At 34.7% G+C, this 26,949-nt stretch overlaps 1 protein-coding gene across 7 annotated transcripts in view; it reads left to right on the forward strand.

Annotated features, from left to right (window-relative positions):
- EXOC6 (exocyst complex component 6) overlaps window positions 1-26,949 on the forward strand; it is an 89,230-nt gene that overhangs the window by 21,986 nt on the left and 40,295 nt on the right. For 5 of the 7 annotated variants that reach the window (XM_066323819.1, XM_066323821.1, XM_066323825.1 and 2 more), the window contains exons 3-18: window positions 496-543; window positions 660-750; window positions 1,657-1,702; window positions 8,862-9,066; window positions 10,135-10,290; window positions 10,834-10,902; window positions 14,246-14,329; window positions 14,422-14,468; window positions 14,833-14,953; window positions 16,779-16,850; window positions 17,441-17,538; window positions 18,619-18,724; window positions 20,591-20,700; window positions 21,741-21,852; window positions 22,665-22,799; window positions 25,955-26,134. In XM_066323819.1, coding sequence (XP_066179916.1) covers window positions 496-543; window positions 660-750; window positions 1,657-1,702; window positions 8,862-9,066; window positions 10,135-10,290; window positions 10,834-10,902; window positions 14,246-14,329; window positions 14,422-14,468; window positions 14,833-14,953; window positions 16,779-16,850; window positions 17,441-17,538; window positions 18,619-18,724; window positions 20,591-20,700; window positions 21,741-21,852; window positions 22,665-22,799; window positions 25,955-26,134 — 1,680 coding nt within the window. The remainder of the gene's footprint in view (window positions 1-495; window positions 544-659; window positions 751-1,656; window positions 1,703-8,861; window positions 9,067-10,134; window positions 10,291-10,833; window positions 10,903-14,245; window positions 14,330-14,421; window positions 14,469-14,832; window positions 14,954-16,778; window positions 16,851-17,440; window positions 17,539-18,618; window positions 18,725-20,590; window positions 20,701-21,740; window positions 21,853-22,664; window positions 22,800-25,954; window positions 26,135-26,949) is intronic. The other 2 variants (XM_066323820.1, XM_066323824.1) reach the window with 1 other exon arrangement.

The following is a 26,949-nucleotide window of genomic DNA, read 5'->3' on the forward strand; positions in this document are numbered from 1 at the left end:
AGGTTGAGCTTTGCCTGCACCTGCAGCATTAAAATGTTGCTGTGGTTTGGAGATTTCCACGTTTGATGTTAATCAACCACCCAGTGTTTGCATTCAGCAAAGTATGAATGTTTAATTACCATAAAATGCAATCACCATTTCTTACAGACAATGAATGGCCCATAGAGCTCATTGAGGTTATCAAAAAGGGACCAGTGGTCAATTGGGTCAATGATTTGAATTGTTTGACAGACCTACAGAAACAAGGAAAGTTCAAAAATCCCAAGTAAATTTGAGAAGTTTGCCACAGAATCTGTTAGAAAGAACTGTCATAAGTAATTGAATTTAACAAAAGCCCTTTGCGATCAAAAGTTCAAGTTCAAGCTGTAGAGTTAATTTGAATTTGCATTTCTTTGTTCTAAGTTTCTCAGGAAGCATGATCTGATTACAAGGGTGAGCAGTCACATCAGGGCAATATATGCATATTTGTCTAACAAAGGTGAAATTATTTTTAAGGTCCAAGTTACTGATACCAACCGAAGGCTTCAGGATGCTGGAAAAGAGGTGAGAAAATGGTGCTTCCTCTATGGGCATTATGAATATTTGTAGCAAAATTAATTCATTTGCATAATTTAAGTGTGATTTTCTTTCCTTTTTTTAAAAAAAAAAAACCCTTTAAGGTGATAGCCCAAACAGAGGAAATCATCCGATGTAGAGTTCAACAGCGGAATATTACAACAGTTGTGGAAAAACTACAGTTGTGTCTTCCAGGTGAGTGACCTATAGTTAAATATGATGGCAAATTAAATAAAGTAAGTCACAATACCAAAAGGAAAAGTCTTCTGTTTTTTTCTAAGTTCTGGTCCTATAACATCCAGTTTAAGGAAAAAATTAATAGGTTTTTAAAAGATGTCAACATGTAGGTTTCATGTCTTTTCCAATATTTGACACAGAGCAATTCCAACAATGTCAGAAGACAGTGAGACAATTGAATGGTGCAAGCAATGTAGCCACATACAGCTTTGAATGAACTAATATTTTTAATATGGTGAACAATTAATTTGTTGCTTGAGAGGGTGGGTTTTAGTGTTTGAACACTGGGGAAAATACTAATTATGTTTTTTCAACATTGTACTTTTGACTCTGTGTCACTAGAGGTGTTTTGAAATGAAACAAAAGCACTCTAAATGTTATTTCAGGAAGATAATATTGTAGGATTGCACACAGCTCCATAAGGGTTTTATCCTGTCTGTTGTCTTGGTTTAAAGTAGATTTGAGAATTTTTCTTTGTGAAGTCTTCTTGTTGGCATGTTCAGAGTACAGTAGGTGGTACTGTTGCCTTTTTATGGAGATGGGCAATGGACTGGTAATGCAGATCAGGTTGTGGCATGTAGTAAGTGAATGAATGTGCTTGATATGTATAGCATTGATTGTTTTGTTAATCTTAATTCTTTTTAATTGAAAAGCTGTTAGGAGTTCAGTTATCTTTTTGGTTTTTAGCTGCATTCTAGATTTTTTAATAGGTTTATCACATTTATGCTACAGTAAGAATTAAATAAGATAAATATAGCACATCCTTTTCTATTTCTAATTTTGTCCTTTACAGTGCATATTTTCCTCTTTTATTAACTAAAGCCACAGTAAGACTCACAAGTTAATCTGCTTGCTTTTATGCAGTGCTGGAAATGTACAGCAAACTAAAAGAACAGATGAGTGTTAAAAGGTAAGTAAACTTATTTCTTTGAGAAAAAAAAGTAACATTTGTAAGTAAGTTGACAGAATAGCAAACACTTATGTACATGAGTAAGTGTTCTTAGTCTGCAGCTTGGTATATGTTTAGTCTGTTTCCTAATACTGGTCTGTATTTCAAGAATATTTGAAAGTGTTATGTTAAAGAACTTCTAGGACCTTAGTGATTGCCATGAAAAATAACGCTTATTTAAATGAGTACGACATGTAGTGAAATTAGGATCACAAAATGTGAAATAAAGTTTACTGGTTTTTATTACTTAAAGCAGTTTAAAAAGTAAGAGAAATAAGATTCTGAGGGACTGAAGGTCTTTTAGAGTACATTAATATCTGATTAATATATAATGATATATTTAAATTAAGCACATAATACCAAAAGAAAGGACATTTTACTCCTTATATCTTTCTTTAGACCTATCTGGTTTCTCTATGCTTTTTGTGTAAATGGGACTATGAGAATGAAGTGCAGATTATGTGTTGTTTTTGGTTTTTCCCTCTGTGACAAATTGACTTGTTAGAAAGAGTTAAAACTATAATCTTGGATAATAGTTTATAGCTGGTACCTGACCAGCTGTTCCTGTCTAATGTGTCTCCACTTTTCATTTTCTCAGGGAGCCACTCACTGCCTCTGTAGTCCCAGTATCCCCAGTTCTCCTTCCCTTCATGGCAGCTTGGCTTCCCCAGCCTCCTGCTTTAGCTGCATCTTGTCCCACTGGGGCTGCTGCCTGCACCTCACACACCCACACCAGCAATACCACTGCTGCTGTTTTCTCCTTCATGATTTCCATTATCATCACTGCCGCTGTGATCCCTGCCTGCTTTTCACAGCGCCTCAGTCACGCCGATGCTCTGTGCCTGCCCTTTCTGGGTTCCTGGTTGCTGGCAGAGCCTCTTTGTGCACTTGGCACCATTTCAGGGAGCTCTTGCTGACAAGTCTGTCTGGACAGGACTGTTTCCATTTGGAACTAGCTGTGCACAGTCAGTTGTCTGCAGGGCTGCTATGTAATACAGATTTACTTTTGGACTGTCTGGATATCAGTTTCTGAGTAGCCAACACCTCCTACCATACTGTTGGACATCTGAAAACCCTCAACAGCAGCCACTGTGTGAGCAACCAGTTCTAAAGCCTATGTGCAGACATGTCCAAAATGCTTCAGATTAACTGTACACATCAGATCTATGAACATTGCAGCAAATCTGATGCATCTTTGACAGTGATGTATGCACTACATGATAACTATGCATGTTTGCTCTCTGGGAGGTCTTCTGCAAAAATACAAAAGCTTTAAGAATGACCTTACAGTTACGACACTATAGTGTCTCTTATTACAGTTAAAACTTGCTGTATGTGAACTAGTGTGGTAGATCTCATGGAATTGACTGCTATACAGTGTTACCTCTGAACAGGACAGGACACTGGTTCAGCATCTGCTTAGAGTAGCTGTCACACAGTAAAAGTAGTGGTAGCATGTTGTTGCAGTTCTTGGAGCAGCTCTGCAGAAAGATGAAACAGTCCACTTGCTACTCCAGTCAGAGATCAGACTGGAGAGTGTGCTCTCTGAATCATACACTTCCCTCTGCAAGGTCTTCTGTGGAAAATGCTACATTTAGTGTCCTGAAAATCTTGAAAACAATAGGTCCAGTGCTGCATTCTGCCCTACCCTTGCTGTCAGGCAAGGCAAGAAGGATCCTGGTGTTATTGCAGGGGAAGTCATGGTTTCTAATGTCATCATATAAGGATCATTTAGGTGGGATAAAATTGCTGATGGTTTTTAGCGTTTTAATTCCGTATTTCTTAGTCATTTTGGAGAGTCCACTGATGGTTGATGTGCTTGCCTAGAAACCATCATTACGCTTCAAATCTTAAAGACTTCCATCTGATAATTTTCCCGTGGAAGTTATTGCCAGACAGGAAGTCTTAAAAGCCAAAGGACTCCTGAATTGAGGGGTTTGGACATGTTATTGTCATACCAAAAAGAGATCTAAAGGAGAGGGGAGATGCCATAGCTTTGATGTGCCATGCCTTGAAATCACATGGAGTGCAGAAGGCTTAGACTCTGCTTCGGGCTGCTGCTGCAGCTCAGATAACTCTTTCATTAGCTACACTGCAGTTACTATTTTGCCTGTGACTTTACAATTCCCTATAATACAGCCGACAGGTGGCTATCCCATGGAACTTGCAGGTATTTCAACTGGTAATTTCCTTGTGGTTCAGCAGAGTGCATGTTTTCTGGCCTTTATCACTACTAAAAAATTGAGCAACATCAAGAACATCCATAGTGTCAGTGCAAAGACCTGACAGCTGATGTGTGCACGTACAAGGGATTTCAAAATTGATCTTCCTAAGTTTTGCTGTGAAGTTTTTTCGTGGAAGACTCAGAGAGAGTAGCAGTCACAATCCAAGACATAACAAAGCAATGAGGAATGTTTTTTTTAGGCAAAGATAATTTCTCATAAACCTTCACTGAAGTTTGTTAATGCAGCAAGACATCTTGATTTTCTCTGCTTGTGGCTTTTAGAACATATATTTATTATTCCATTGTCTTACAGTCTTGCACCATGAATAAAACTCTCAATTCTAATATTTAAAGGAAGGGAAAACAAAAGTATGGATATTATATATATGTTTGGGGGATAGTTGTTACAGGAAAAAGATTGGAATTTCATTTTCGTTTTCCATGGCATACCTCTTTTAAGCTAATACAGGATTTTGAATCTGGAATACATACTGGTTTGTGCAAGTGGAGTGGAGGTTTACAGAGAAGTCCAAAAAGCAATCTATTGATAGCAACTTTTGGTCCTTTACCAGCATGGATAACGTTTGAACTGATGACCTAGAGGTGAAAGGCTCTGTATCCTATTTATCTGTCTCCTGAGCCATGGATAACACAACTTGACAGGAACTGTAGTAGTGAGAGGAAGTAACTGCAGAATCTGTTCTAAACAGACACAGTTGGCTGGAAAGAGCTACAGAGGGTTTAAAGTCTTAACTGAGGAAGCACAAAGGAGAAGTGTGGTTTCTTTGCTGCTCCCCCAGCCGCCTAGTGGGGGCTATGCACTTACACAATTGGGGCTTGAATTTTAAGTGAGAGATAAGGTCATCACACATTTCATACAGCTCTGTAACCATGGCCTTGATGTTTGGATTTTGATGTGTGTCTTGGGAGGCCGGTCCCAGCTGCTTCAAGTGATTGTAGTCTAATTGGGAATAGTTAGAACTGGTGTTTTTGCAAGTCTTTCTTGACAGTAAATATTACAAAAAACCCAAACTCATTATACAATGGGAGTATTTCAATAAGTCAGTCTACTAAGATTGTTGCTGAATCTTCTCAAATCTTCTGTGAGAGGGACTGAAGAATGAGTGTAATGTTTCAGAGTAAGCTTTTTGCCCTGAAAGACTTGGATTTGTTTTTTGATGTTGTTATAAGCTTTTTTCCAAACTGTGGGAAAGGCAGAGTTGATTAGTTATTTAGGTTACTAAAACTCACTGAGACAGTCAAGCATCCTTTCTCTGCATAGACCTTCCAAGCATCCAAATAAACCTTAAGATTTAAAGGAGGTAAATATGAAAAATTCATAAATTGTATAATTTGGTTCTACCCCAAATTCCGTCAGTACGGAAGATATCAGAAGAGAAAGAACCATGGTAATTTGATTTTGTTTTTGTGCGTTGTTTTGGAACAGTGTTAGAATGATGCACTGGATTTTACGAGCAGCAAATCAATACTTCCCAGAGGTACTATGGATCTGGCAAAAAACCCCATCAGAATTTACTTGATGGTTATTTGATACTGAAATGTCAGCTGCTTTCTTTGTCACCATTCTCAAGCATTGTTAGTTTGATAATTTCACTTTCTAAAAAAGTGTCCTACCACATTGTTATCGACAAAAGAAGTATTTCATGTATCCTGGTTTTTTCCACACAGCAGCTGTTTAATCTGATTTTCAGAAATAATGAGCCTTTGATTTATTTTACAGAAGTTTCAGAGTTAGTAGTGCCTCTATCTCAGTTCATGGTCTTTTGGGCAACTGACAAAATTTGTAATCTGAGAAAGTTTATAACCTAGGTTTAAAGTTGGTAAGGTAACTAGATTTAAAAACAAAATAAATACTTGTGGTAAAAGGATTTCAATTGCAATTTCACCTTCAGGATCTCTCTGAATGTGATTCTTCTGTAGCATTGTTGAAAAGTCCCAAGGAACTCCCTTAAATGTGTTTGATAGCAAAGTTTTAGGTATTTACTTGGTGGAAATGTAGTAAGCAAGAATATACAGTATTTCCTCTAAGGGAAGCACTAAAGTTGGAGAATACTATTATTTTTTATTTGTAAACTAGGTTTGTTTCCTTAATTAAAATAAAATGAGAATTTTGTCTCTCGTTTTTATTCAGCAGGGAATTTTGGGATGTAGCTGCATGTTTTTTAACTCAATAAGCTTGTATGCAAATAAATTAGTCTCGCTAAAATTCAGTCTTTGAGTTCCTCTTGCTCCTGATCTGTGTGATTTCTTTACTGCTGTAGTTTAACTTGATGGGGCTTTTTTAGTAAGTTATGATATTTCTCTTTACTGCTTCCAAACAACACTCTGGTGATAAAAATCTTTAACATTCTTTTTGTCATTTAAAACATGAAGGAATACTTCATGTACACTAAAGTAATGGTAATTTTAATTTTGGGGTTTTTGTGGGTTGATGTTTCATATTCTATACAGACCTGACTATTCTGTGCCTGGGGAATTTTGCAAAGAATAGGATGATGCAAAATGCTAATATTGGTCTCAGCCAGGAGGTGGCTATTTCTTTGTTGTGAGGTTTTTTAAATTTACTTTTGTGTTTTTTTACTTTTTGTGGTTTTTTTCTTTCCTGGTTCTTGCTGCTATTAGAAGGTTTCATTTTTACAGTTTGGAGATTTTAGTAAATCTATTATGCAGTTTTCTTGTTCCGGTGTCAAAATGGATCAGTTCTGCACAGTCTTATCATATGACCCATATTGGTGTTTCAAACTTGTGTCTTCAGTTTGAAAAAATTACAAATTTTGCATCGAGGAGCATATTCTCATAAGATCAGCTCAGAAGAATAGACAGAAGAATGCTATATTTATGTGAAAAAATAACTTTGAAGATACTTCTTTAACTTATTTGTAGTCAAATGGGCAGTCTTCACCTTATGTGATTGACAATACATGATGGGAACGAATAATATTGTCAAAGCCTTCAGCATTGAGTTAAATCTGTGGAAAGATTTAAAATCTAAATACATGAATTCTGTTAAATGGTATGCAAAACTTTTGGGTTTAAATCCTGACCTGCAGATGACCTTCTAATTAGTAAGACTTCAGTGCTTTATCAGAACAGATGTTAAAAGTGCAAGATCCTGAGCTCCATATATATATATAATTAGTAAGGGACTCTAGAATGGATTTAGAATGGATTATGTTAATTCTGATCTTAAAGTCAGCAGTCAAAAACCTTCCAGATGAACTAACAGTGTTCTGATAAGCTGATCTGTACAATTTAAATAAAAACCTTTTATACTATTTTGATGCTATTATGGCTTTATTCCCCAGAAGTCTCACCATGTGGCACTCTTGGCCATTTTCTATTTAGAAAAACAAAACCCACACACATAAACCCCCCCAAGACCTTTTCTTATGTGCAACATTCCCGTCACCTTATGTATATTTTATATAAACCAAGCATATAACAAACAAAAGCTCCTAATTTACACTTGAAACCTCTTTATTTGCAGTCTTCTGAAAGCAGCTCTGTTCTGGAATAAAAGAGAAGATTTTTCCCATCCTCCAGCTATGCTGAGTTGTTAACTTAGCAATGTCTTGATTAAGAAGATTCAAAACACTGTCTTAACTCAGAATTGAACAAGAAGTCATGGCTCTAGTGTTAGTAATTTGTTATTGTTTGTCTACTGAAGGAAACCAGAAACTTAAATTACGTTTTTTGAAAATGTTTACTCACTATTTTTACAAAGTAATGTCCAGAAACTAAAGAACTGTAAAGGACACTTTTCTAGGTTTTCTCATTTGAAGGGATTTTCCTCATATTTAACTTTTTCCCCTCAAAATAATTTGGTAATTTTCCAAAACAGATTATGTTGGACTTTAAGGAAGAAAAAGGAATTAAAATTATGAAAGAAAATCTGAAAATGAGTTAAGGATATTAGTCCATATTTGTGGAAACAAAGGGTTGGAACTAGCAGCAAGTTAACTCCGTCTGATCTGAGTGTTTGGGCTTTTCCCATTTAAGACCAAGGCAGAAGGAATTGGTTTACCTTATTCAGTTCTAATTGGACAAACTAAATTCACTTTCCCAACTTCCTCCAGGGCTGAGTAGCTGGTAAGAATACTACATAAAGGGAAATTATTGTCACGTCTGCAGTTGACTGCTGTCCTACTCATATTTAGCCTGGTTCCTGTCCCTCTCTTTATACTGTGGTTGAGATCACAGGTTTGTTGATTATGGCACTTTGTTAATTGTAGTTGTTTTCTGGGTGGGATAGACTGTATTTTGTCTGAAGAGTTAATAGGTTTGTGGTTTACAGCAAAATGTGATTTACTGCTGGAAAAAAGCATTGGTCAGGATAGGTGTATCTGTTTTTTCCAACTAAGGATGGTAGAAGGTGGGTGGGCGTAGATGTGTGTATGACTTCACATATACCTGAAGGAGGCAAATACCTGCAGGCATGCCTTTTCAAGATTTTTTTCATTGTTTGGTGCATACACTGCAGTGTTGGGTGATTGGCAGTTTGTGTTTCAGAAAAAAACCCAAATCATTAAAAGACCCTTATCAGTTCAATCTAGAAGGGAAGATAATGGTCACGACTTCAGTGTCTCCATTCTGCAGTATGCTCCATGTGGTACTGGGACTATGGATCAGAGCAGTTAATACTGTAGGAGTCTACTTAAAGTTTTGACTTGGCTGAGTCACTCTGGCACTTCACTGGGATTTTTTCCAAACTAAAGCATTATATGGATGACCTTTTGATTGGTAATTTTTCTAAGAATAGAATAAATTAATTGGATTAATACTGATTCTGTGTGTGATATTGACATATATATTTGATAAATTATTTTACTGACTTTTTATAAAAATCTATGTAATTTTATTTTAATTTCTTTGTAGATACTATTCTGCTTTGAAAACAATGGAGCAGCTAGAAAATCTGTATCTTCCTAGAGTTAGCCAATACCGCTTTTGCCAGATAATGATAGAAAATCTTCCAAAGCTGCGTGAAGAAATAAAAGAAATATCCATGTCAGATCTGAAGGACTTCTTAGAGAGTATCCGAAAGCATTCTGACAGAATTGGGGAAACTGCCATGAAACAGGTAAGCCAGCTGAACAGAATGACTTCAGTCCTGTTGTTTACTGAAAATTTCAGTTTCATTAGTGTTTGTTCAAAGACTTCAGTCATCCCACAGACCTCTGAGTAAAGGTGGAGAGCTGTGAAATGCGAACATATGTGGTTTTTATCAGTGTCCTGGACAGGTAGTGGTTTCTTCCCTGAGAATGGAAGGTGAGATGCTGTATATCTCGAGTTTCAAGAAATTATGAAGTACTTTGAGTAGTCAGCTTATGGCTAGTCTGTATCTCAGCAGCTGCTGCACCAAAACAAAGAGCAGTCTATCTGGCCAGCTGACCAGGATGAATTAGACAAAAAAAGTTTTGAGATAACTTTCTAGTTCTCTCCAAACTGCCGCTTCTAGAGAGGAGTAATGTAAGAGCCAGAAGGAGACTGAGGCAGCTGGAGGCCTTGCCTGCTCCATCACAACACAATCTGCAACTTCAGAGCACTACTACTAGGCAAGGTTTAAAGCAGTTAATGCTTTTAAAATTTATTTGGAGAGCAAATACCGTTTTCATTTGACTTCTCATTGACAGAATTCAGGTTGGGTTGCCATTTTGTCACCTAAGCTTCTTGTAAACTGCAGCATTGATTATTATAAAGAAAACTTAACTGCAAGGTTATGCTGTGCTGCTTTCAATAGTAAGGGCAATATAATGCCTTTGACTTCTGCAACTGACTGCTCGCTTAGACTTAACTGAAGACAGCAAAAAAGTATTTGGGAATTCAGATACCTGTACTTCATTTAAATATTGATTCTCTACAGTTTATGATCAGGAGAAGTACAGATTGTTTTTTTTTTTAATTTTTCTCCTTTAAAATTTTATTCTGGGTGTTAGGGAAAAGTTATCCAGGATTTACTACTGGGTTCATTTATCATCCCAAACTGCTTAAAGGGAAAATCACTGGTGTAGGCTGAGGGTGTGCATGCACCTTGCAGTTATACTGTTGTGTATTCAATTGCACCACCTGTTTTTCGTGTCCTAGCATATACTCATCAGTGATGAAATTTGATGTGCATGCCTCTTAATTGATTCTACTCTTAAAACAGGCACAGCAGCAGAAAACCTTTAGTACTGCTCTTCAGAAGCAGAATAATGTGAACTATGGTCGGAATATGCATTTAGGTAGAAACAGGATTTTGGAATCCAAGAATGAACTCACACTGAAGCGAACATTTGAAGATGAGGATGAACATGAAGAAGAGGTAACTGTGTGAAATCAGTTAATCTTATTTAAAGTGATTTTGGAGGTTTGTTGAACAAAACTCACTGTCTACACTGTCTTTAGATGGTTGACCTTAGTTAGAAAAATACACAGAACACCTTCAAGGTGTACCAGTCTGGATCAGCATTTCAGGGTGAAAAATTAGTGCTGAAGTATTAATTAATGCTAAAATTAATTAAAATAATAATTAATATTAAGGCTAGCTTTAGCATTATGTTTGAAGACATGCCACTTTCATCTGTCAGATACTTAGTATTCCAAAACTGAATAAAACAGTGAGTATTTAGACCTTTAAATCTGATGCTCTAGAAACACAGAGAAAGGAGTGTGGTATTGTAGCACAAATTTCATGACTAATGGAAAAGGAGGAGAGATTGGAGCAATTGTTTTATTGTTTTCAGTTAGAAGCCATGCATTTTTGAATCCTTATTATGTAGACAAGTTCTGTTGGCAGTATATCCCATTTTGCAGATTATATGCTTATTATGTTTTATATACTCTTCTTTTTCCTTTTCTTCTTCAGGTTTTAACTGCCCAAGATCTTGTAGACTTTTCTCCAGTCTATAGGTGTTTGCACATCTACTCAGTCTTGGTATGTATTAAGGTGGACCTTAAAAAGATAGTTAAATTTTTGAAGTTACATATTTATTTCATAATTATTAGGAAATTAGAACTCCTAGTAGTTCCCGAACAGGCAGGTGTATTGCTTCTAGTGTTAGTAGTTCTGGATGAATGAGCTGAAATGGGTATGGGTACTCAGGGCATGAGTCCATGAGTTCTTTTGTATGCATCATAAAGGACACTCCACAAGGCATTTAAGGTGTTTTTAAGTAAAATATGCATGTTTGCCTTAATACTAGTATCCACGCTTTTACAGTTCTCACAAGTGTTCCATGTTCCCCAAGTATTTGGATGAATGTTACAAAACATAGGAATATTCAGTCTGAATCTTGAGGAAATCAGAGCAGTAGTGAAAAAAAGGAAGCAAAACCTGGAGATTCTGGAATGGTGTGCTCAGATTAGATTGGATTCAATGGCAGGGACACAATAGCCTATTTTAGCTTCTGTGAAACAGATTCAGTGCACAAGTTTACAAGGATGAAAACTTTTTTTGGGAAACATGGTAGCAAGTTATTTGTTGTTTTCTTATCTTTCCCGTGTCTCAGTTACTTTTGAAGTCAGATTATTTACAGAATCAAGTATCAGTGGCACGTAGGTGATGTGCTTGTAAGTATTGCTAATCCTAGAGTCTCAGCTGCACCTGTCTTCAAGCATTCAGGCTGGGTTCTCTTCTTTTTATGGAATCCTTGCAGCTGTGTTACATGAATGCTTGCATATTGAAATAGCCTTTAAAATGTAATTTCACTGTAACTTTTTTTTTTAAGAAAAAATGCAAACAAAACCATCATTAATTGTTCATCTTACTGAAAACTTGGGAGGGACAGAAGGACAGGCTGCCAGAACTATTGAAGGAGTGGACTGCTTCTTTTAACAGAGAACAGTGGGAAATAACATGTTATTAAGAATGGGTAAAATTAAACATACCAGTTGATGACAGCTGCTATTTCTTTCTTTAGTATAATAAAGGAACAGGAAGTCTAATTGATAGATGACATTTTCAACTAATACTTAATTGTTTTTTTCACTTTGACAAGGATCCTGAAGTTGCACCCTTGATCCAAAGATATGCTTTTTGGGTTTACACAAAGAGTTTTCCAGATTCCAATTTTATTGGAGACAGAAAACAACTTGGAGTGATATCAAAAAGGGTTGTTGATGTAGGTTTCTGTATTTCTGGCCAGCATAATTTCCTTAATAAGTCATGATAGCATTATCAAGAGTTGTGCATTAGCCGCTTTTTGGAGTCCTTCTCATTTACCTTGTGTTGCAAACCATCTTTTTGAGTTTAGAGAACTTGATGATGGCAAAGCAGGGGAGTTGATACCAGATGATTTTTCATTTCTTTAATAAGTTCTTATAGCAAGTGTTACATTCTTAATGAATTCTGTCTCTGCTACAAAGCTGTAGAAAATATTCTAATTTTACATAGGACAGAAGTTTTCTACTCTGCTTCTTCATATTGGAGAAGAAAGCACAGTTTTTATATATCTCAGAATATTACACAGATCGTGATTCCAACTTAGTGATGGCAAGATACATACATACCAAACATAAACTGTATTCATGGACCAATAACCTTTCTTTAGACTAGAAACTTATGACAAATATACATAAAGATCTTTTTCTAGCCCATGTGTTATGTGAGATACTGTATATGTAAATTCTGGAGAAGATACCCCTGCCCCTTTTGCATGTTATGTAACATTTTAATAAAGTGACACATCAGTGTAAAATGGTGTGAAATAGGACTTGATATATTAGCAATATTCCTAAAATTTATAACAAAACATGAACTGATTTATTGTTTCTGTTGATAGAAACTCATGTAATTTTGGAACCTGGAAAAACAAATGCATTTCTTTGTTAGATTTTATCTTGCCTAGGCTTTGTTGATTCAGTGAGTGAACCATCAGGGTTGTTGGTGTATTCTGCTGTTTGCTTCAGCACATCTGGTTCAAGCAGTTGTTATGCCTGAATTGTTAATCATGACTCCATAGTATAGGAGCCTATAAATAATCATAAGATATTTTACATCTCCACTTATGGTGTGGATTTGAGAAGAACAGCTAGTCCTTTCCACTTGAGAAGCTTTTGTCAGAACTGGGTAGAGATGTAATGCTGGAAGTAGAAGTCAACAATCTGAAAACTGCACTGAATATTTGGGCTGGGGGTGGATGGTTGGTATCTGTGATCATTTTGTGTTTGCATGAATTGGAGCATACTGTATAAAGTTCTGCTGCAAAAGACAGTTACTGTTAGTAAATTTACAGTGTTACAGTAAAACTGTGTCTTGGTTTCAAGTGATTTTTTTTTGTTTTGTTTTTAAGAAAAGTCTTTTATATTTACAATATTTCTAAATAAGACAAAATATTTATTATTAACTAAATATCTATTATTAACTAAATTTATATTTTATAAAGTATTTAGGTAAGTAATGCTGGATTAGTAGGATAAAATGTCTGTAATAATTTGATTTGGAGATTTTTTGGAAGACCAAGTAATGGAATTCTGAATAGCAGTGGCCTAATAATAGACTCATAAACTAAAAACAGGCCTTAACAATGCTAAGCTGCTTTATTCTGCTTGCATACAAATTGCATGTGGTTTGGTAGATGGATGAGTCAATGTAGCCCTGATTTCAAATGGACAGATGGTTTCTACTGAATGGTCATCTTAATGAGATGAGTAGGATGTCACTTGAATTCCTCATAATATAATCTTTAGGCACAGAAGATATTGTATTTTTGAGAATCGTGATAGGAAAAAAATCCGAATCCACACTCATTATAAATCCAAAGAGAACAAATAAATATTCAATAAATTTCATGTGTGTCTTTCCTCAGGCAAAGCTAATGCAGGCAGTGTTCAGATGTATCATATATTCACAGAAGCATCTTTGTAACAACTTTATAATGCAGTTACTTTCTTGAATAACCTTTCTTGAATAACCTTCTCTAGTGTTTTAGGAGAAAAAGAGTTTAAATTACGTGGTAATAAATAGGCAATATGCCTTGCCTATGAATATTAATGTAGTCTGAAAGTTGTAGTTTAAAAATGGACATGCTGTTTAAAATGCGTAATGTTGCTTGACAAAATTTCTATTTACAGTACAGGCTGTAAGCTTCTCTACAGAAAAAGGTGATTTCTGTGTATTTCTTGCATGCAAAACTTTGCTGGTGTTAACTGGAGGTTTACATATGGAATAAATGCAAAATATGTGCTTAGTTTAAGGGAATTCTACCTTTAAATTAGGAAGGGCCTTTTTCACACTGAGACAATATTATTTTTTTTTCACTATGTATGGCTTCTTGTAGGGTGATGGAGAGGTATTTGAAAATTACTACAGAAAACAAAGGAGGAAACAAGCAAGATTAGTTCTGCAACCACAGTCAAGCATGGTAATCAATACTTTTGGTTTTGCACTGATTGGAGTTGAAGCTAATGCTTAATGGTATTTTTGTTCCTAACTTGTTTTCTTTTTCATTGAAAGCATGAAACAGTAGAAGGCTATAGAAGATACTTCAGTCAAATTGTAGGGTAAGTTTTCTGAATGAAAATTCATTTCAGTTTTATTGTGTTGATTCTTAATTCAGCCTGTGTTTGCCTATTGTCCAAGAACTTTCTTCTGCAATATTTGGTTCTGCACAAATCATGAGGGTGGTTATTGCTGGATTTGAGCAGGAAAGAGCATCCAGATCCTACCAACACGGTGCCCTACAAGGACCTTCCAGCAGCCTGGGCTCCAGATGGCATGAAACAAGCTTTTCACATTTTTACTTCATTCTGGGTGAAGCACAGCACCAAACCTACCCAAGTGTCTCTGCTCTGGTGGGGAAGGTTTTGGCTGTGCTTGGGTGTGAAGGGTAGTATTTGCAATCATTTGAGTATTATTCTGTTTTAGTTTCTTTGTAGTAGAAGACCACATTTTACATGTAACCCAAGGACTGGTAACTAGGACATACACTGATGAACTCTGGAACATGGCCCTTTCCAAGATCATTGCTGTTCTTAGAACACATTCAGTAAGTGAGAAGTTTTTTCAGTATTGCAGCTCAAATCCTCTTACCTAAGAGCTCTATGTATTTAAAGCTGGGACAGGAACAAAGTGAAAAATTACACCTCTCTCATGTTTTCTTTTTCTTGTGATTAAAAATTGCTCAGATTTGGGAAGGAGCCTGCCAAGCTTTTGTTTTTTCCAACAGTATCAGGCTGTGATCCACAGCCATGGGCTATTTGCATAATCCTCCACTGATTTACAACTCACTGGGTCTTCCAAACCTCCTCTTAGTCCAGCAGTTTAGAATATGCAGAGTTAATCTGCTGTTATTATTGCAATCCTTCCTCATTAGTCTCAACTGACCTCTTCATTAGATCAGATTGAATAGTTCAGCACTGAAAGCACCACCAGGAAATAGTTCCTAATTATCATTCCAAATGCTGTGTTTCCAAAATAAACTTCACCAGCAAAACCCTTGCAGCTCTCTCTTCGATGCTATAGTGGTGTTATGTTTATGTTGAAGTAAAGGTATTAGAAAAATTCTGTATCACTTGGGTATTTCAGTGCATTCAAGTGTGTCTCCTAAAGTTATATTCCTACCTTAGCTGCAGTGATGCTGGATGCTATTTTTTTATTTCTCTGTGAAAAACCAATGAAATACACATTGTTTACTCAGACTGACTGATAATAAATTGCTTGAGTTTACTATTGTTGTTACTTTTACTGTCAGAAATAATACAAGAACTTTTTCTTTCCCTTTTGAATGTTCATGAGCATCATTTCCTTTACGCAGTGTTACTTTCTATTGTTATTAAAATTGATCTTCAAGAAAAATTTTGTATTTCGCATATACTGAGGAAAAATGGGAAAGAAGCTGAGATTACATAGTTATCATAGGACCTTTATTAGCAGTGGTGCATGAGGTATTCTCATACTTTCTTACTTCTTTTGAGAGGATTATTGAGATATATTCATCCAGCATTTATTAAAGCCAAATACTTTGCTAGTTAATTGCCTCCATGTGGATTTATACACCTTTACACCTTAGAACTCTTTAAAGTCTTGTCATGCTCTTGGTCACTATTTTTTCTCTATATGTATAACTCCCATCAAAACCAATTCTATCAGAATCTCTCTAACATCATCCTACTGAAGACTAATGTTTGGATAAATAAGCCAAACCCTTCCTTTTAATGAAGTGTACTAAGATCAAAACTTTAAGAAATGTGAAACAGGTATATGTTATCTTCAACCAAAACTATATTCTCATGCAACTTTAAATTATTTTAATTGAATTTTTTTTACTTTATCCATTATTTCAAATAGTGAAGCTGAGGTGAAAGCCTTAGTTGTATGAATCTACACCTCTGAAAATCAAATTTCAGTTTCATTCGTGTAGTAAATAACTTAATGTCTTGACCTTATTATTATCCAATTTAAATTTGAAATTGTTTAGGAAATATTTTAATAAGTTTTACATATACTGCTGGAAAAAACTGTTTGAGGTGGCACAGCATTAGTTAGACCCAGGCCTGGTGGTCAAAAGAATGTCCTGTGAAACCTCTCTGATACTGATTCAGCCATGTTCCACTAAAATAAATGTAATTTGCTGATTTTCTGTCTCAGTACACCATGCTGGTATTATTTTAATCTAGTATTTTAGTTGATTTTTTCTGAACTTTTACACCATCAATAGTTATATAAAAATTTAACGAATACTTTTATATAGCTGGACTAAGTAAGGACAAACAAGTCTAAATTGTTTTTTGCTAGGGAGAAGTTTAACCTGTGATAACTGTTCTTTGAAAATGTCAAATCCTTTTAATAAAACCAGAATTTCTCACTTTCAGTCATATTGCAGTGATCCTGACCTTGTTCTGGAACTGAAGAATCTCATTGTAGTATTTGCTGATACTTTGCAGGTACATACTGTATTATTAATTTAACTGAAATTCTTGTAGTCAGATTTTAAGTTTAACTGAGTGCAATGTTTGTGTTTTCATTAATCATATCTACAAATCAAACCCTTAATTGCACAGTAATATTAAAAATGTATTTCTTGCCTTAGGTCCTCATTTTCAGTATTATGAACTGAACATAGGTGTTCTAGGCTATCCAGCATGCATAGATACTCATATCTATGCAAAATTAGTGTTAGTTTTGTAATTTGTGTATGCTCTTCTCTTTTAAAAATGTTTTATTTCTCGTCTTAAAAAAGAATAGCATTCCAGTTATCATTGACTCTTTAGCTGAAAGACTAAGTGAACATCACTGGAAAGTATTCTTGCAGTTTTTAGCAAAAAAGGAGAAATGGGGCAAATTTCCCAATGCACGGGATAAATACTTTGGTAAAAATTTAATAAATCAACATGTAATAGTGTGTCAAGTACTATAATTTGTGTTATAGAGGTGATAAGGTTGAATATAAGTCTCACCTCAGACTTGTGAAGTGTTGTGATAGGATTGATTGTATTGGTTCTTGAACTATCTCCTCATCATTTTCATCCTTTAGGGCTATGGTTTTCCTGTGAACCGATTATTTGATCTTTTATTTGAAATAAGAGACCAATACAATGAAACACTTCTTAAAAAGTGGTCTGGATTGTTCAGGTTAGTATATCAAAATAATTGTGCCTTTTGTATTGCATCTATTGTTTTTTGTCTGAGCTCAAGTTTATATGCTGTAATTCAGAAAGTATTTGTTAACTCAAGTGTTGTCTGTGACTTTCAGGTTGGTTAGGACTAAGATACTCATCACATGTAACGACTAATTAGAAGAAGAGACAGCAAGTACTGCTTCTATAGTTGATGGAAAGAAGGAAGGTCTCCAAAGGGCATTATCGGAGAAACATGCAAGAGAGAGACATCTGTTTCTCTTCTTTAGGAATCTGACAATTCCAGGTTATTGCAATAGGGCTTTAGGTTCCTAATTTAGTTTGTCTTATTGTTTACTGTTGGCTGATATGCATATTTGCCTGACGAATTACTGACATTGTCACTGTCTTCATTTTTTAATGAAGGACGTTTTCCACCAATTCATTTGGATCATTTGATTGAATAAAATCTAAACCCAGGAATATGTCAGCCTGAGACTATCCTCCAAAGCCTATTTGGAGATAGGGTGTGATGTCTCAATGCAGAAATTGTTTGCCATAAAATGTTTTATTATGGAAGGCCTCAATATTAAATAGACCACTTAAGGTTCTCCAGTTCCCTGTGCATCTATAATAGACATTTGACTAGTACAGAAGTGCAGAGGGTGCCCAAGCAATTCTGTGGCCATATCCTGCTTGAAGTTCTCTCAATCATCTCTGTTGACCATATGTAGCTCTGGTGCCAAAATGAGACATTCTGAATATCAGCTTTCGTGTAGGAAAAGTGCAGGTTTCCTTAATCAGTAGGTGTATGACAGTTTACTCTGGAGTGGATTAGTTGCTCTAAGGTTCCTTTGCTCTAAGGTTTCATTTGCACATGTGAACACACATTGGTGTTTTTTTTTTCCTCTGTGATTAGACATCCTGTAAAGAGTTAACATATATAAAGTAATTCCAAAGTAATCAAAAATACTTGGCATTTTTGAAGATGCAGACCTAAGTGTGGTGGTAAAATTTATATTTATTTACACATTTTAACACCAGAAAATACTGTAAGACACATGTCCAATTTTTTTTCACTTCACTTATTCACCAGGGATATTTTTGAAGCAGACAACTATAGCCCTATCCCAGTAGCAAATGAAGAGGAATACAGAATTGTTATAAGCAAATTTCCTTTTCAAGATCCAGAGCTTGATAAGGTAAGGGAAACTTTTATGTTATTAAAGTTTGTGGAAATCTAGTTGAAGACACTAAGGACAGTAATGATTTCTGTAATTAAAAAACAATTAAAATTTGAAAAGCTAGGTCGATTAAGAGGCTAAATTACCTTCTTTGTGTGCAATTATCTAGTCATAAGTAAATATGAAAGTGAAAGATGAGTCATTTGCTCAGATGTTTGTGTGAATAATTAAACCCATTGTTTTGTAAACAAATTAATAATAGATTTTAATTTATGAAGTCCTTGTATAATTATAATGCAATCTGTCTTTAGCTATATTTTGTTGCAGCTTGTGTTTATTGCTCAGCATACACTGTTGTATTGCAAAAATGCATGTAAAATAGAGATTGGTTATAGAGAACAATTTCTGTATTTCACTTCTAAATTTAAATTCTTACGTTTAAGCATGTGGGGCAAAATAAGCATGAAGGGACTGTGAATAATTCTGCTGTAGTAGCACTGCAGTAGAATGTCCTTTTGTAGCCTCAGCCTTTCTTTCACTAAAGACTCTCTTCACAGAAAGGTGATTAACCTGTTCTGCTATTCAGGGATGATTTTAGAAATACTAGTGAAGAAATAAGAGCTCATGATGGAGTCTGTAAAGGGGCACTAAGTCTCAGAACCACCTGACAGTGGGAGTAACTGCTCTAGGGGAAGCTGTTTCCTATAAGATCCGTTGCTACAGATACCTGCAAAAGTGAAAAGCTGTTTTAATTCTGTGGTTCAGAAGGCGTTTACCAGCAGTTGTAACAGCTGCATGTCATTAATGCAGTGTTGCAAGGAAAATGAAAAATTAAAGGAGGTTTATATGTTGATTTTTGAATGAGATTCCAGAGTGCTTTCTGGATGCATTCCTCCATCAAATTCATTTACTTAGCCATTATAATACCAAAATAAGTTAAATTGAATAGAAATTCCTTAGAGTGTTGGAGGTATACTATACCTCCTGGATACTATATAGCATGCCATATTTTGCTAATAAACTGCAGAAATTTTTATTTTGTAGTAAAGTTTTATCTGCTATATATATTTGTATGATTACTACAGGTCTTTGGCTGTTGTTGATGGATGATTTTTTTCTAAAGAAAAATTGAATTATTCATGGATGATACCAATTCTTGTTTATTTTTCTCATGCATTAGTAATAAACAGAAGAACAATTTTTTGTAAATGTCAAAAATTATATGTTCAGTGCAGAAATACCTATTTAATCTGTGTAGATTTAAATGAATTTATTCACTTTTTTCTCCCAAATACAGTATCAGTTTTAAAATCGAAGTAAGAAGCATGATTTTATTATTACAAACTGACTACTATTTCCCATATGTTAATCCAAATTCCTGAAAATAATTCAAGCTGGTTTGGTTTTGTGAACCTTAAAAAATAGTCTAAGCATTATCAGAATACTTTAAGAGTCCCAGAAGTGTTGAACTTCTCAAACATTTTTTTTTTTGTTGCACTCCTTTCTTTGGGAAAGAAAACTTTGTATTTTTGAACCTCTTATCCCAATTACTTCTATCTTGTTCATTCAGACTAAAAGCAGTTTGTGACTTGTTTTTTAATGTATGTTTGTAAATTGCTTTCTGCAGGGGCATCTTGAATTACGTAAAATCTCCAAACTTTATCATAATTTAAAGAAGTGATAAAATTCTATTCTCCTTATAAGCTATCTGAACACACTAAGCAGCTCAACACATGCAGCTTTGTATTTGATGAAAATCAGAAAATGTTTAGACAGATTAAAATGTTGATAATGTTAAGTGGCTTTCTAATTGTTGTGTTTAGTACCAAGCTCTTGTTGGAATCACTTTCAAGTCTAAGACAGTATTATCTTTTATTTTCTCAGCAGTCCTTTCCAAAGAAGCTTCCAATGTCTCAGTCAGTGCCTCAAATTTATATGCAGGTGAAGGAATTTATTTATGCAAGCCTTAAGTTTTCAGAGTCACTTCACCGCAGGTGAGCTTGAACTATCAGGAGTGTGGCTGTAAAGTAGCTTGTGACTTTCAGGTGACCTAAAAATATATACTAAAATGAAAATACAATTTCTTGTGTCCTTGCTTGCTATGCTTGTTTCATAATTTACATATGTAATTTTTCATATATATTTTATCTATGGTTCCCAATGCTGTAGCAGATATTTATACATATGTGGATATGTATATAACTATGTAATATGTGCATCAGCGAGCATTGCTTGGTGTGCTGAGTAGTTTAAAACACGGTTGGGGTTCTTTAAAGTATTGACCAGTTTGAATAATCTAGAGAATTTATGTATTTTAAAAAGCGTGTAAGGATTGGAAAGTATACTTTGATACTGACCATTTCAGAAGTAATTGTTTAGCATCCCTGATGCTAAACTCCTAGTGTTTCCCTGCTCAGTGCTTTGAGTTTCCTTAGCAATGATTTCTTCTGCTACAAAATGTGCTGCCTGCATGTTCACTCCCTCTCCTGTTCCAGCTTTTTCTGATGGAAAACATCACAATTCACCCATTTCCTTTCCTCTTCTGGCCTTCAAAAGCTTAGTTTTAATTGCATAAAATAGAATTCAGAGATCTGAAATCTGGAAGGTATTTGTGGCCTTGTCACCCACTTCTGCACTGTTAAAGATGTAAATTACTCCCTTTCACACATTCTTAATTGATACTGTTTATAATTTACACGTACTAATGAGCACATGTTGACCTTCTTAGTAACTCATTAAAACCCACAAATTAATCTTTACGAACTGCTGTGTCAATAAACATGTCCAAAATCTAAAAATAACAGATTTTTCTTCAGCGTTGAAATTCGGTTAATGGATGATTTGGTAGGTGAAAGAGGTGTTCTATCTGCTAGATCACAGTAAACTTGGAGCAACCGGAATTTAAATGCACATAGAGAATTCTTAGTATCAAAAGTTCCCTTTGCGGGGAAGAAATTAAGATTATTAAATATTGCTGTTAAAGTTTTACTATGTAAAGCATAATTATAAAAATAAACTTTTTTTTTTTTTTCAGTTCAACAGAAATAGATGATATGCTCAGAAAATCTACAAATTTGCTGCTTACAAGAACTCTAAGTAGTTGTTTACAGAACCTAATTAAAAAACCTCATATAGGTTTAACAGAGGTAAGTTTAGAAACACATATTCAAAACGATGGATTTTAAAACAATCCATGCTAAAACTATTTTTGTAAATGTAGATACACAGATATTGACAGCACAGTATAAGAAAATCAAGTCATGTTTGTTTTAAAATTAAAAACGAAAATAAGTACAAAAAGCATCAGTATCTATTACATATATAAGAACAATACAGTGTAGAGTCTAGTTGGGCCCAGGGATGCCTTTTGAGAGACATGACATGAAAGAGTTTTGTAGTTTTTATAATAAACAGAGAGTTGCAGGAAATAAGCCAAAGACATTCACATTTTGTTTACATGCAGAATATGATTTGTGTGTTTTGTGTAGCAGTTAGTACCACTAATGTTGAGTTTCTCTTTCTTTCTGTGAAAAATAGAGTGGAGTGGGATATAAGATATAATTGAATGCATCATTCTGCAGACAGCATTGTGACTTTTTAAGAGCAGTAAATTTAAAAAAACAATCAAATGGCACAGTTTAGTGATTATATTTCAGCAATATATTTTCCTTTATTTTCCCTTTTTTAATTCTAAACTGGCAGTTGGATTTATTTTGCTGGGTAGGTGTATGAAATTGTTTTTGAAATGGTGTAGTAGGTATTTAAGCTACATTATTATTCCTTGAATATTTGCATTCCTTGAATACAAACTTGAAAACTAACAAGAAATAGGTGATAACCTGAAATGCTGAAATGAATTTCTAGTAGCATTGTTCCTGAAAGAAGTATCCATTTGCAAAATTAAATGACAGTAGGTAATTATAAAAAGATTCTTACAAGTATTTGTTGTCTCTTGTAGCTTGTTCAAATTATCATAAACACAACACACTTGGAGCAAGCCTGTAAATACCTTGAGGATTTTATATCTAACATTACAAATATTTCACAATTGACTGTTCACACTGCAAGACTTTATGGACTTTCTACATTTAAGGTATGGTATATCTCATCCATTATATGACTGTGTCTGAAAAGTTAAGTAAAGAAGAATTTTAAACAAGAAGGGTGAGAGCAAAGCTGCATGTCTTCTCATCTTTGTTTCTAAAATAATTCTGAACACTTAAGCATTAAGTTGTAACACTGAGCAGATAAACAGTGTTTTTTTATGTTATTATTATGATCTGGAATATGTCAGTATGTGAGAAGCCTCAATATTATCTTTTAAGTGCATTTTTGATTAAGTTGTGTACTGGCAGTCAAAGCTTAACTTCACCAGAAGCTTTTAATAGATTAAGCTCCAGTTTGTGTAACTTCTCCCTTTTTCTGAATGGAATCAAGCAATCCAACTACCTTAATCTAAAATGTTTTTGTATCTATTTTTCATTCTACAGTAGAATTATTTTGTGATGTATTTTCAAAGGATGTAACTATTAGTATAAAAGAAGTACGAACAACTAGTGCTTGAACTAGAATTGTTCTATGATATTTTTAGAACTTAAACTGCAAAACAAAAGTGAAGTCATCAGGGATTCTGCAGCAGCTGCAACTTGAACTTTAGATATTTGGTGTTTTTTCTATGCACACTGAAACAAAGGAGAACGATTTCTTGTATTTATGGGATAAAAAGGATTAATCCTATTGAGAGAGTTCTGTTTTCTGCAATTCATTTTATCTCTTGGTGCAGTATGCAGCCTATCCTACTGTAATACACCCTCTGGCATGGTTGTTAAAAGGTGGGTGAGGTGGAACAAAATCTCATCATAATTGCAAAATGCTTCATATTTCCAGTTGATAGCTAACTATTCTCCAATTAGCTGTTGCTTGTTTTGCTAAGGATTTAGTGCATAAGGCAAGACAGAAAGGCTGTGGCCTAGCAACCATGCTTGGTTACCATTGCCCTCACAGCAATTTTACTAATTTTGGTCCAAGGTGCCTAGTTTGCTTGTGTACCAATAGTGCATATGTCTTGAAATTTGTGTACCTATAACTATTTCCCTGTAAGGACAATTCATTATCGTTTTACCAATAAAACATGTATTCAAAACCACCTAATACTACCACATTCTTTGATTTCCTTAAGAGGTGATACATTCTTTATCCCTTAATTTCATTTAATAAGTGCATTTGCAAGTTGTGGAGTTTTTTTGTAGATAGCTTATGCTGTTTAACACCCCTTCAAGCAAAGTTTTGTTGGAGGGATTCAATACTGTGTCTGTTCTTTGTGAGTTTAGCATTTATGCACTTTGGAAAAATATGGGATAAATGCTGGGAAACAGAAGGGGTTTTTTGTGTGTGTGGTTTCTCTCCTGTCTACTCTCCTGGAGAACTTGTTAGCACAACGTTCTCCAATTATAGTAGAAAATTCTTTTCTTGTTAATCCCTCTTTTTCTCCCTCTCTATTGTAATGAAAAACTGCTCACAATTCCCTAACTTGGCCCTCACAGAGTTTGGTATGTTCTGCTGTTATTAAATTCATCTCCTGGTGGCAAATTGTGTCACCTCCATTCTTTCAGAGTGGTCAAAAATCTTCTTTTATTAGCAGCATTGGTCACATTTACATTCCATGAGATGAGCTTTTATATCTACAGTGTATTTTTTTTAATGCAAGACAAAACCAGAAGGACAAGTCTTGCCATTGCCAGAAAATAATTTTAACTATTAAAGGTGATACAACCACTCCATGAATGTCTTAGATAAAAAAAGAAAAAATCCAAACAATAAAAAAACCAACAAAACAAAAACAAAATCAAAAACAAACCTGAAGCAATTTTGCTCTAAACCTAGGCAGATATATTTGCAAATTGCATCATTATAAATTGTTGTCACTGAAATTTTGTTAATTAGAAACTGGAAATGTAGACTTGACTTTAATTGAAACTTTCTTAGTCGTGGCCATCTACAAAATTGTGGCTATCCACATACTCCTTTGACATGATGACAGGTTGCCATATTCTTGCATGTTGGATTTGGAGAGCTGTTCAGTGGAGGCTTTCTCAAGTTGGTTTGGCAGTGAAAATGCTATTTTTAGGGAATCATACTTTGATATTTATTTATGACAAGGTCGCATACTTTATTGTTTACTCCTGAAGTGCTTCTCAGCCTAGGGCCTGATTGAAGACTAAATTTGGCACACTCAGATTGAGGACTCACATAAATGTGAATATTTTTATTTTTTCTTTTTGCCTTTCTTATTTACTCCTTTCTCAAATGCCATGGTTATTGGATGGCTTTCTTCTAGAGGAAAGTAGTGATGGAAGTTTCATCTGCTTTTTTGTTGCTTCAGTATATCCAGGCTTTTTTTACCCTTTTAAAACCTTAAGCAACTGATTTATTTGGTTTAAATCAGATGTCTTACTTGAATTATTTCTCCATATCAGTGAAGAAAATTTTATGTTGAGCCTGAGTTAGAAGGATACTTAATATCTTTAAACTCCAGGCTGGCAAAATACAACTTTCCAGCAACGCACACACAAGCGTCTGCACATAGATCTTGTTACATCTCTGAGGATGCCCCCTGTGCAAACAAGGCAGAGACAGCATTGTCAGCTCAGTTCACAGTAAATGTAGAACTTTGCTGCTCCAAAAAGTAGAATCCAGAGTGTGGCAGAACAAAAGTAGGAGCAAGTTGGGGAGTGCTCTGCATGACAGTATGTGATGATCAGGGCGTTTGAAGGCGGATGAAAAATTATGAGTATTATTCAGATGTGCAGCTTTAAGACAGTAATTACATAAAAATCATATGATTGCTTGACCTCTGTCCATAAAAGACAAAATTATTAAGTTCTTTTTTATTTTCTTTGTAAAAGAAAAATCAACTTTGTGTCAGGGTTGATAAATTTGTAAGGCTGAAATAAAGATGGTTGTTGTGAAGAAAATAAACAAATTGTTTTGTGTTCAAATTAACTTGTCTGAAAACTTTGATTATTCTCTAAGCACTCATAGTGTTATAAACACTCATAGTATGAATTATGGGAGTGTTTTAAAAACCACAGTCTCAGATGTAAGACAGACATTAAAGTACCAATTTCAATAAAATATTTTTTAATCTAATCTAAAATCACAAGACTTCAGTTTTGTTGATGGATATAATTTTATCTGCATTTAATAATATTTTATGATTCTGACAAGTATTGCACCATTTTTTTTCAGGATGCAAGGCATGCTGCAGAAGGAGAAATATATACAAAACTTAACCAAAAAATAGATGAATTTATTCAGATTGCTGATTATGATTGGACAATGTCTGAGTCAGATGGAAGAGCCAGTGGATATTTAATGGACCTAATTAACTTTTTGAGAAGCACGTTTCAAGTTTTTACTCATTTACCTGTAAGTGTTCAAAATTAAGTTTAATTTCAAACTCTTTGAACATCATTTTATTTTAAAATAGTAAGGTTTGAACAAAAGGTTCTGGTTTTTGATTTGTGCACATGCTGACAGATGTATTTTTTAGTTTTTCTCAGCACAGAAGTATTGTCAAATGTGTACAAGTATGTTGGTGGAGTTTACTCAGAATACTTAGAAAATATTTTAAAATACTTTCGTCTAAATATTGTTACCAGCAACTAATTTACAAATAGTGTAAGAACTCATGCAGTTTTCTAAAGCCTTTTTGGTTAATCATCTTGGTTTTGTGTGCACATACATGGGTTCAAAAAATTCAGAATTGGTATAAATCCTGAATTTATGTATAAGTTTATGAAGGTCTTGCATTCTCCAAGGCTTTTAGCTAAATATTTTTAATCATAAAGTTTACTTAATTCTAGTCAACAGAGCTTCATTGAATGAATCCTTGTTCTTATTTAAATATATCCTGTGTTATTTTGTCCCAGGAAAAAGGGTACTGTTAACCTGTCTTATGTGTGAATTGTTATATTCTATTGTCTGATTTCCTCTTGCTTTCAGATAAAAAAGACTATTTCTAGTTTGTCTTATCATCATAATGATATCATCATGTATCATGATATAATTATGATAATATCATTATGATATCCTCATATAGCTTTATAGGTTTGGAGTAACTTCAGTAAGTAATTCAAGCTACATCTGCTTTTTATCAGCTTGTCCTTGGTTGTTACAGTCACACTGATGTCTGAGTGCTTTGCCTACCTGCAGTGCTTATAAAGAGTAAGTCCTCAATGCAT

The sequence above is a fragment of the Sylvia atricapilla genome, chromosome 8, assembly GCF_009819655.1.
Source record: "Sylvia atricapilla isolate bSylAtr1 chromosome 8, bSylAtr1.pri, whole genome shotgun sequence".
Taxonomy (NCBI): domain Eukaryota; kingdom Metazoa; phylum Chordata; class Aves; order Passeriformes; family Sylviidae; genus Sylvia; species Sylvia atricapilla.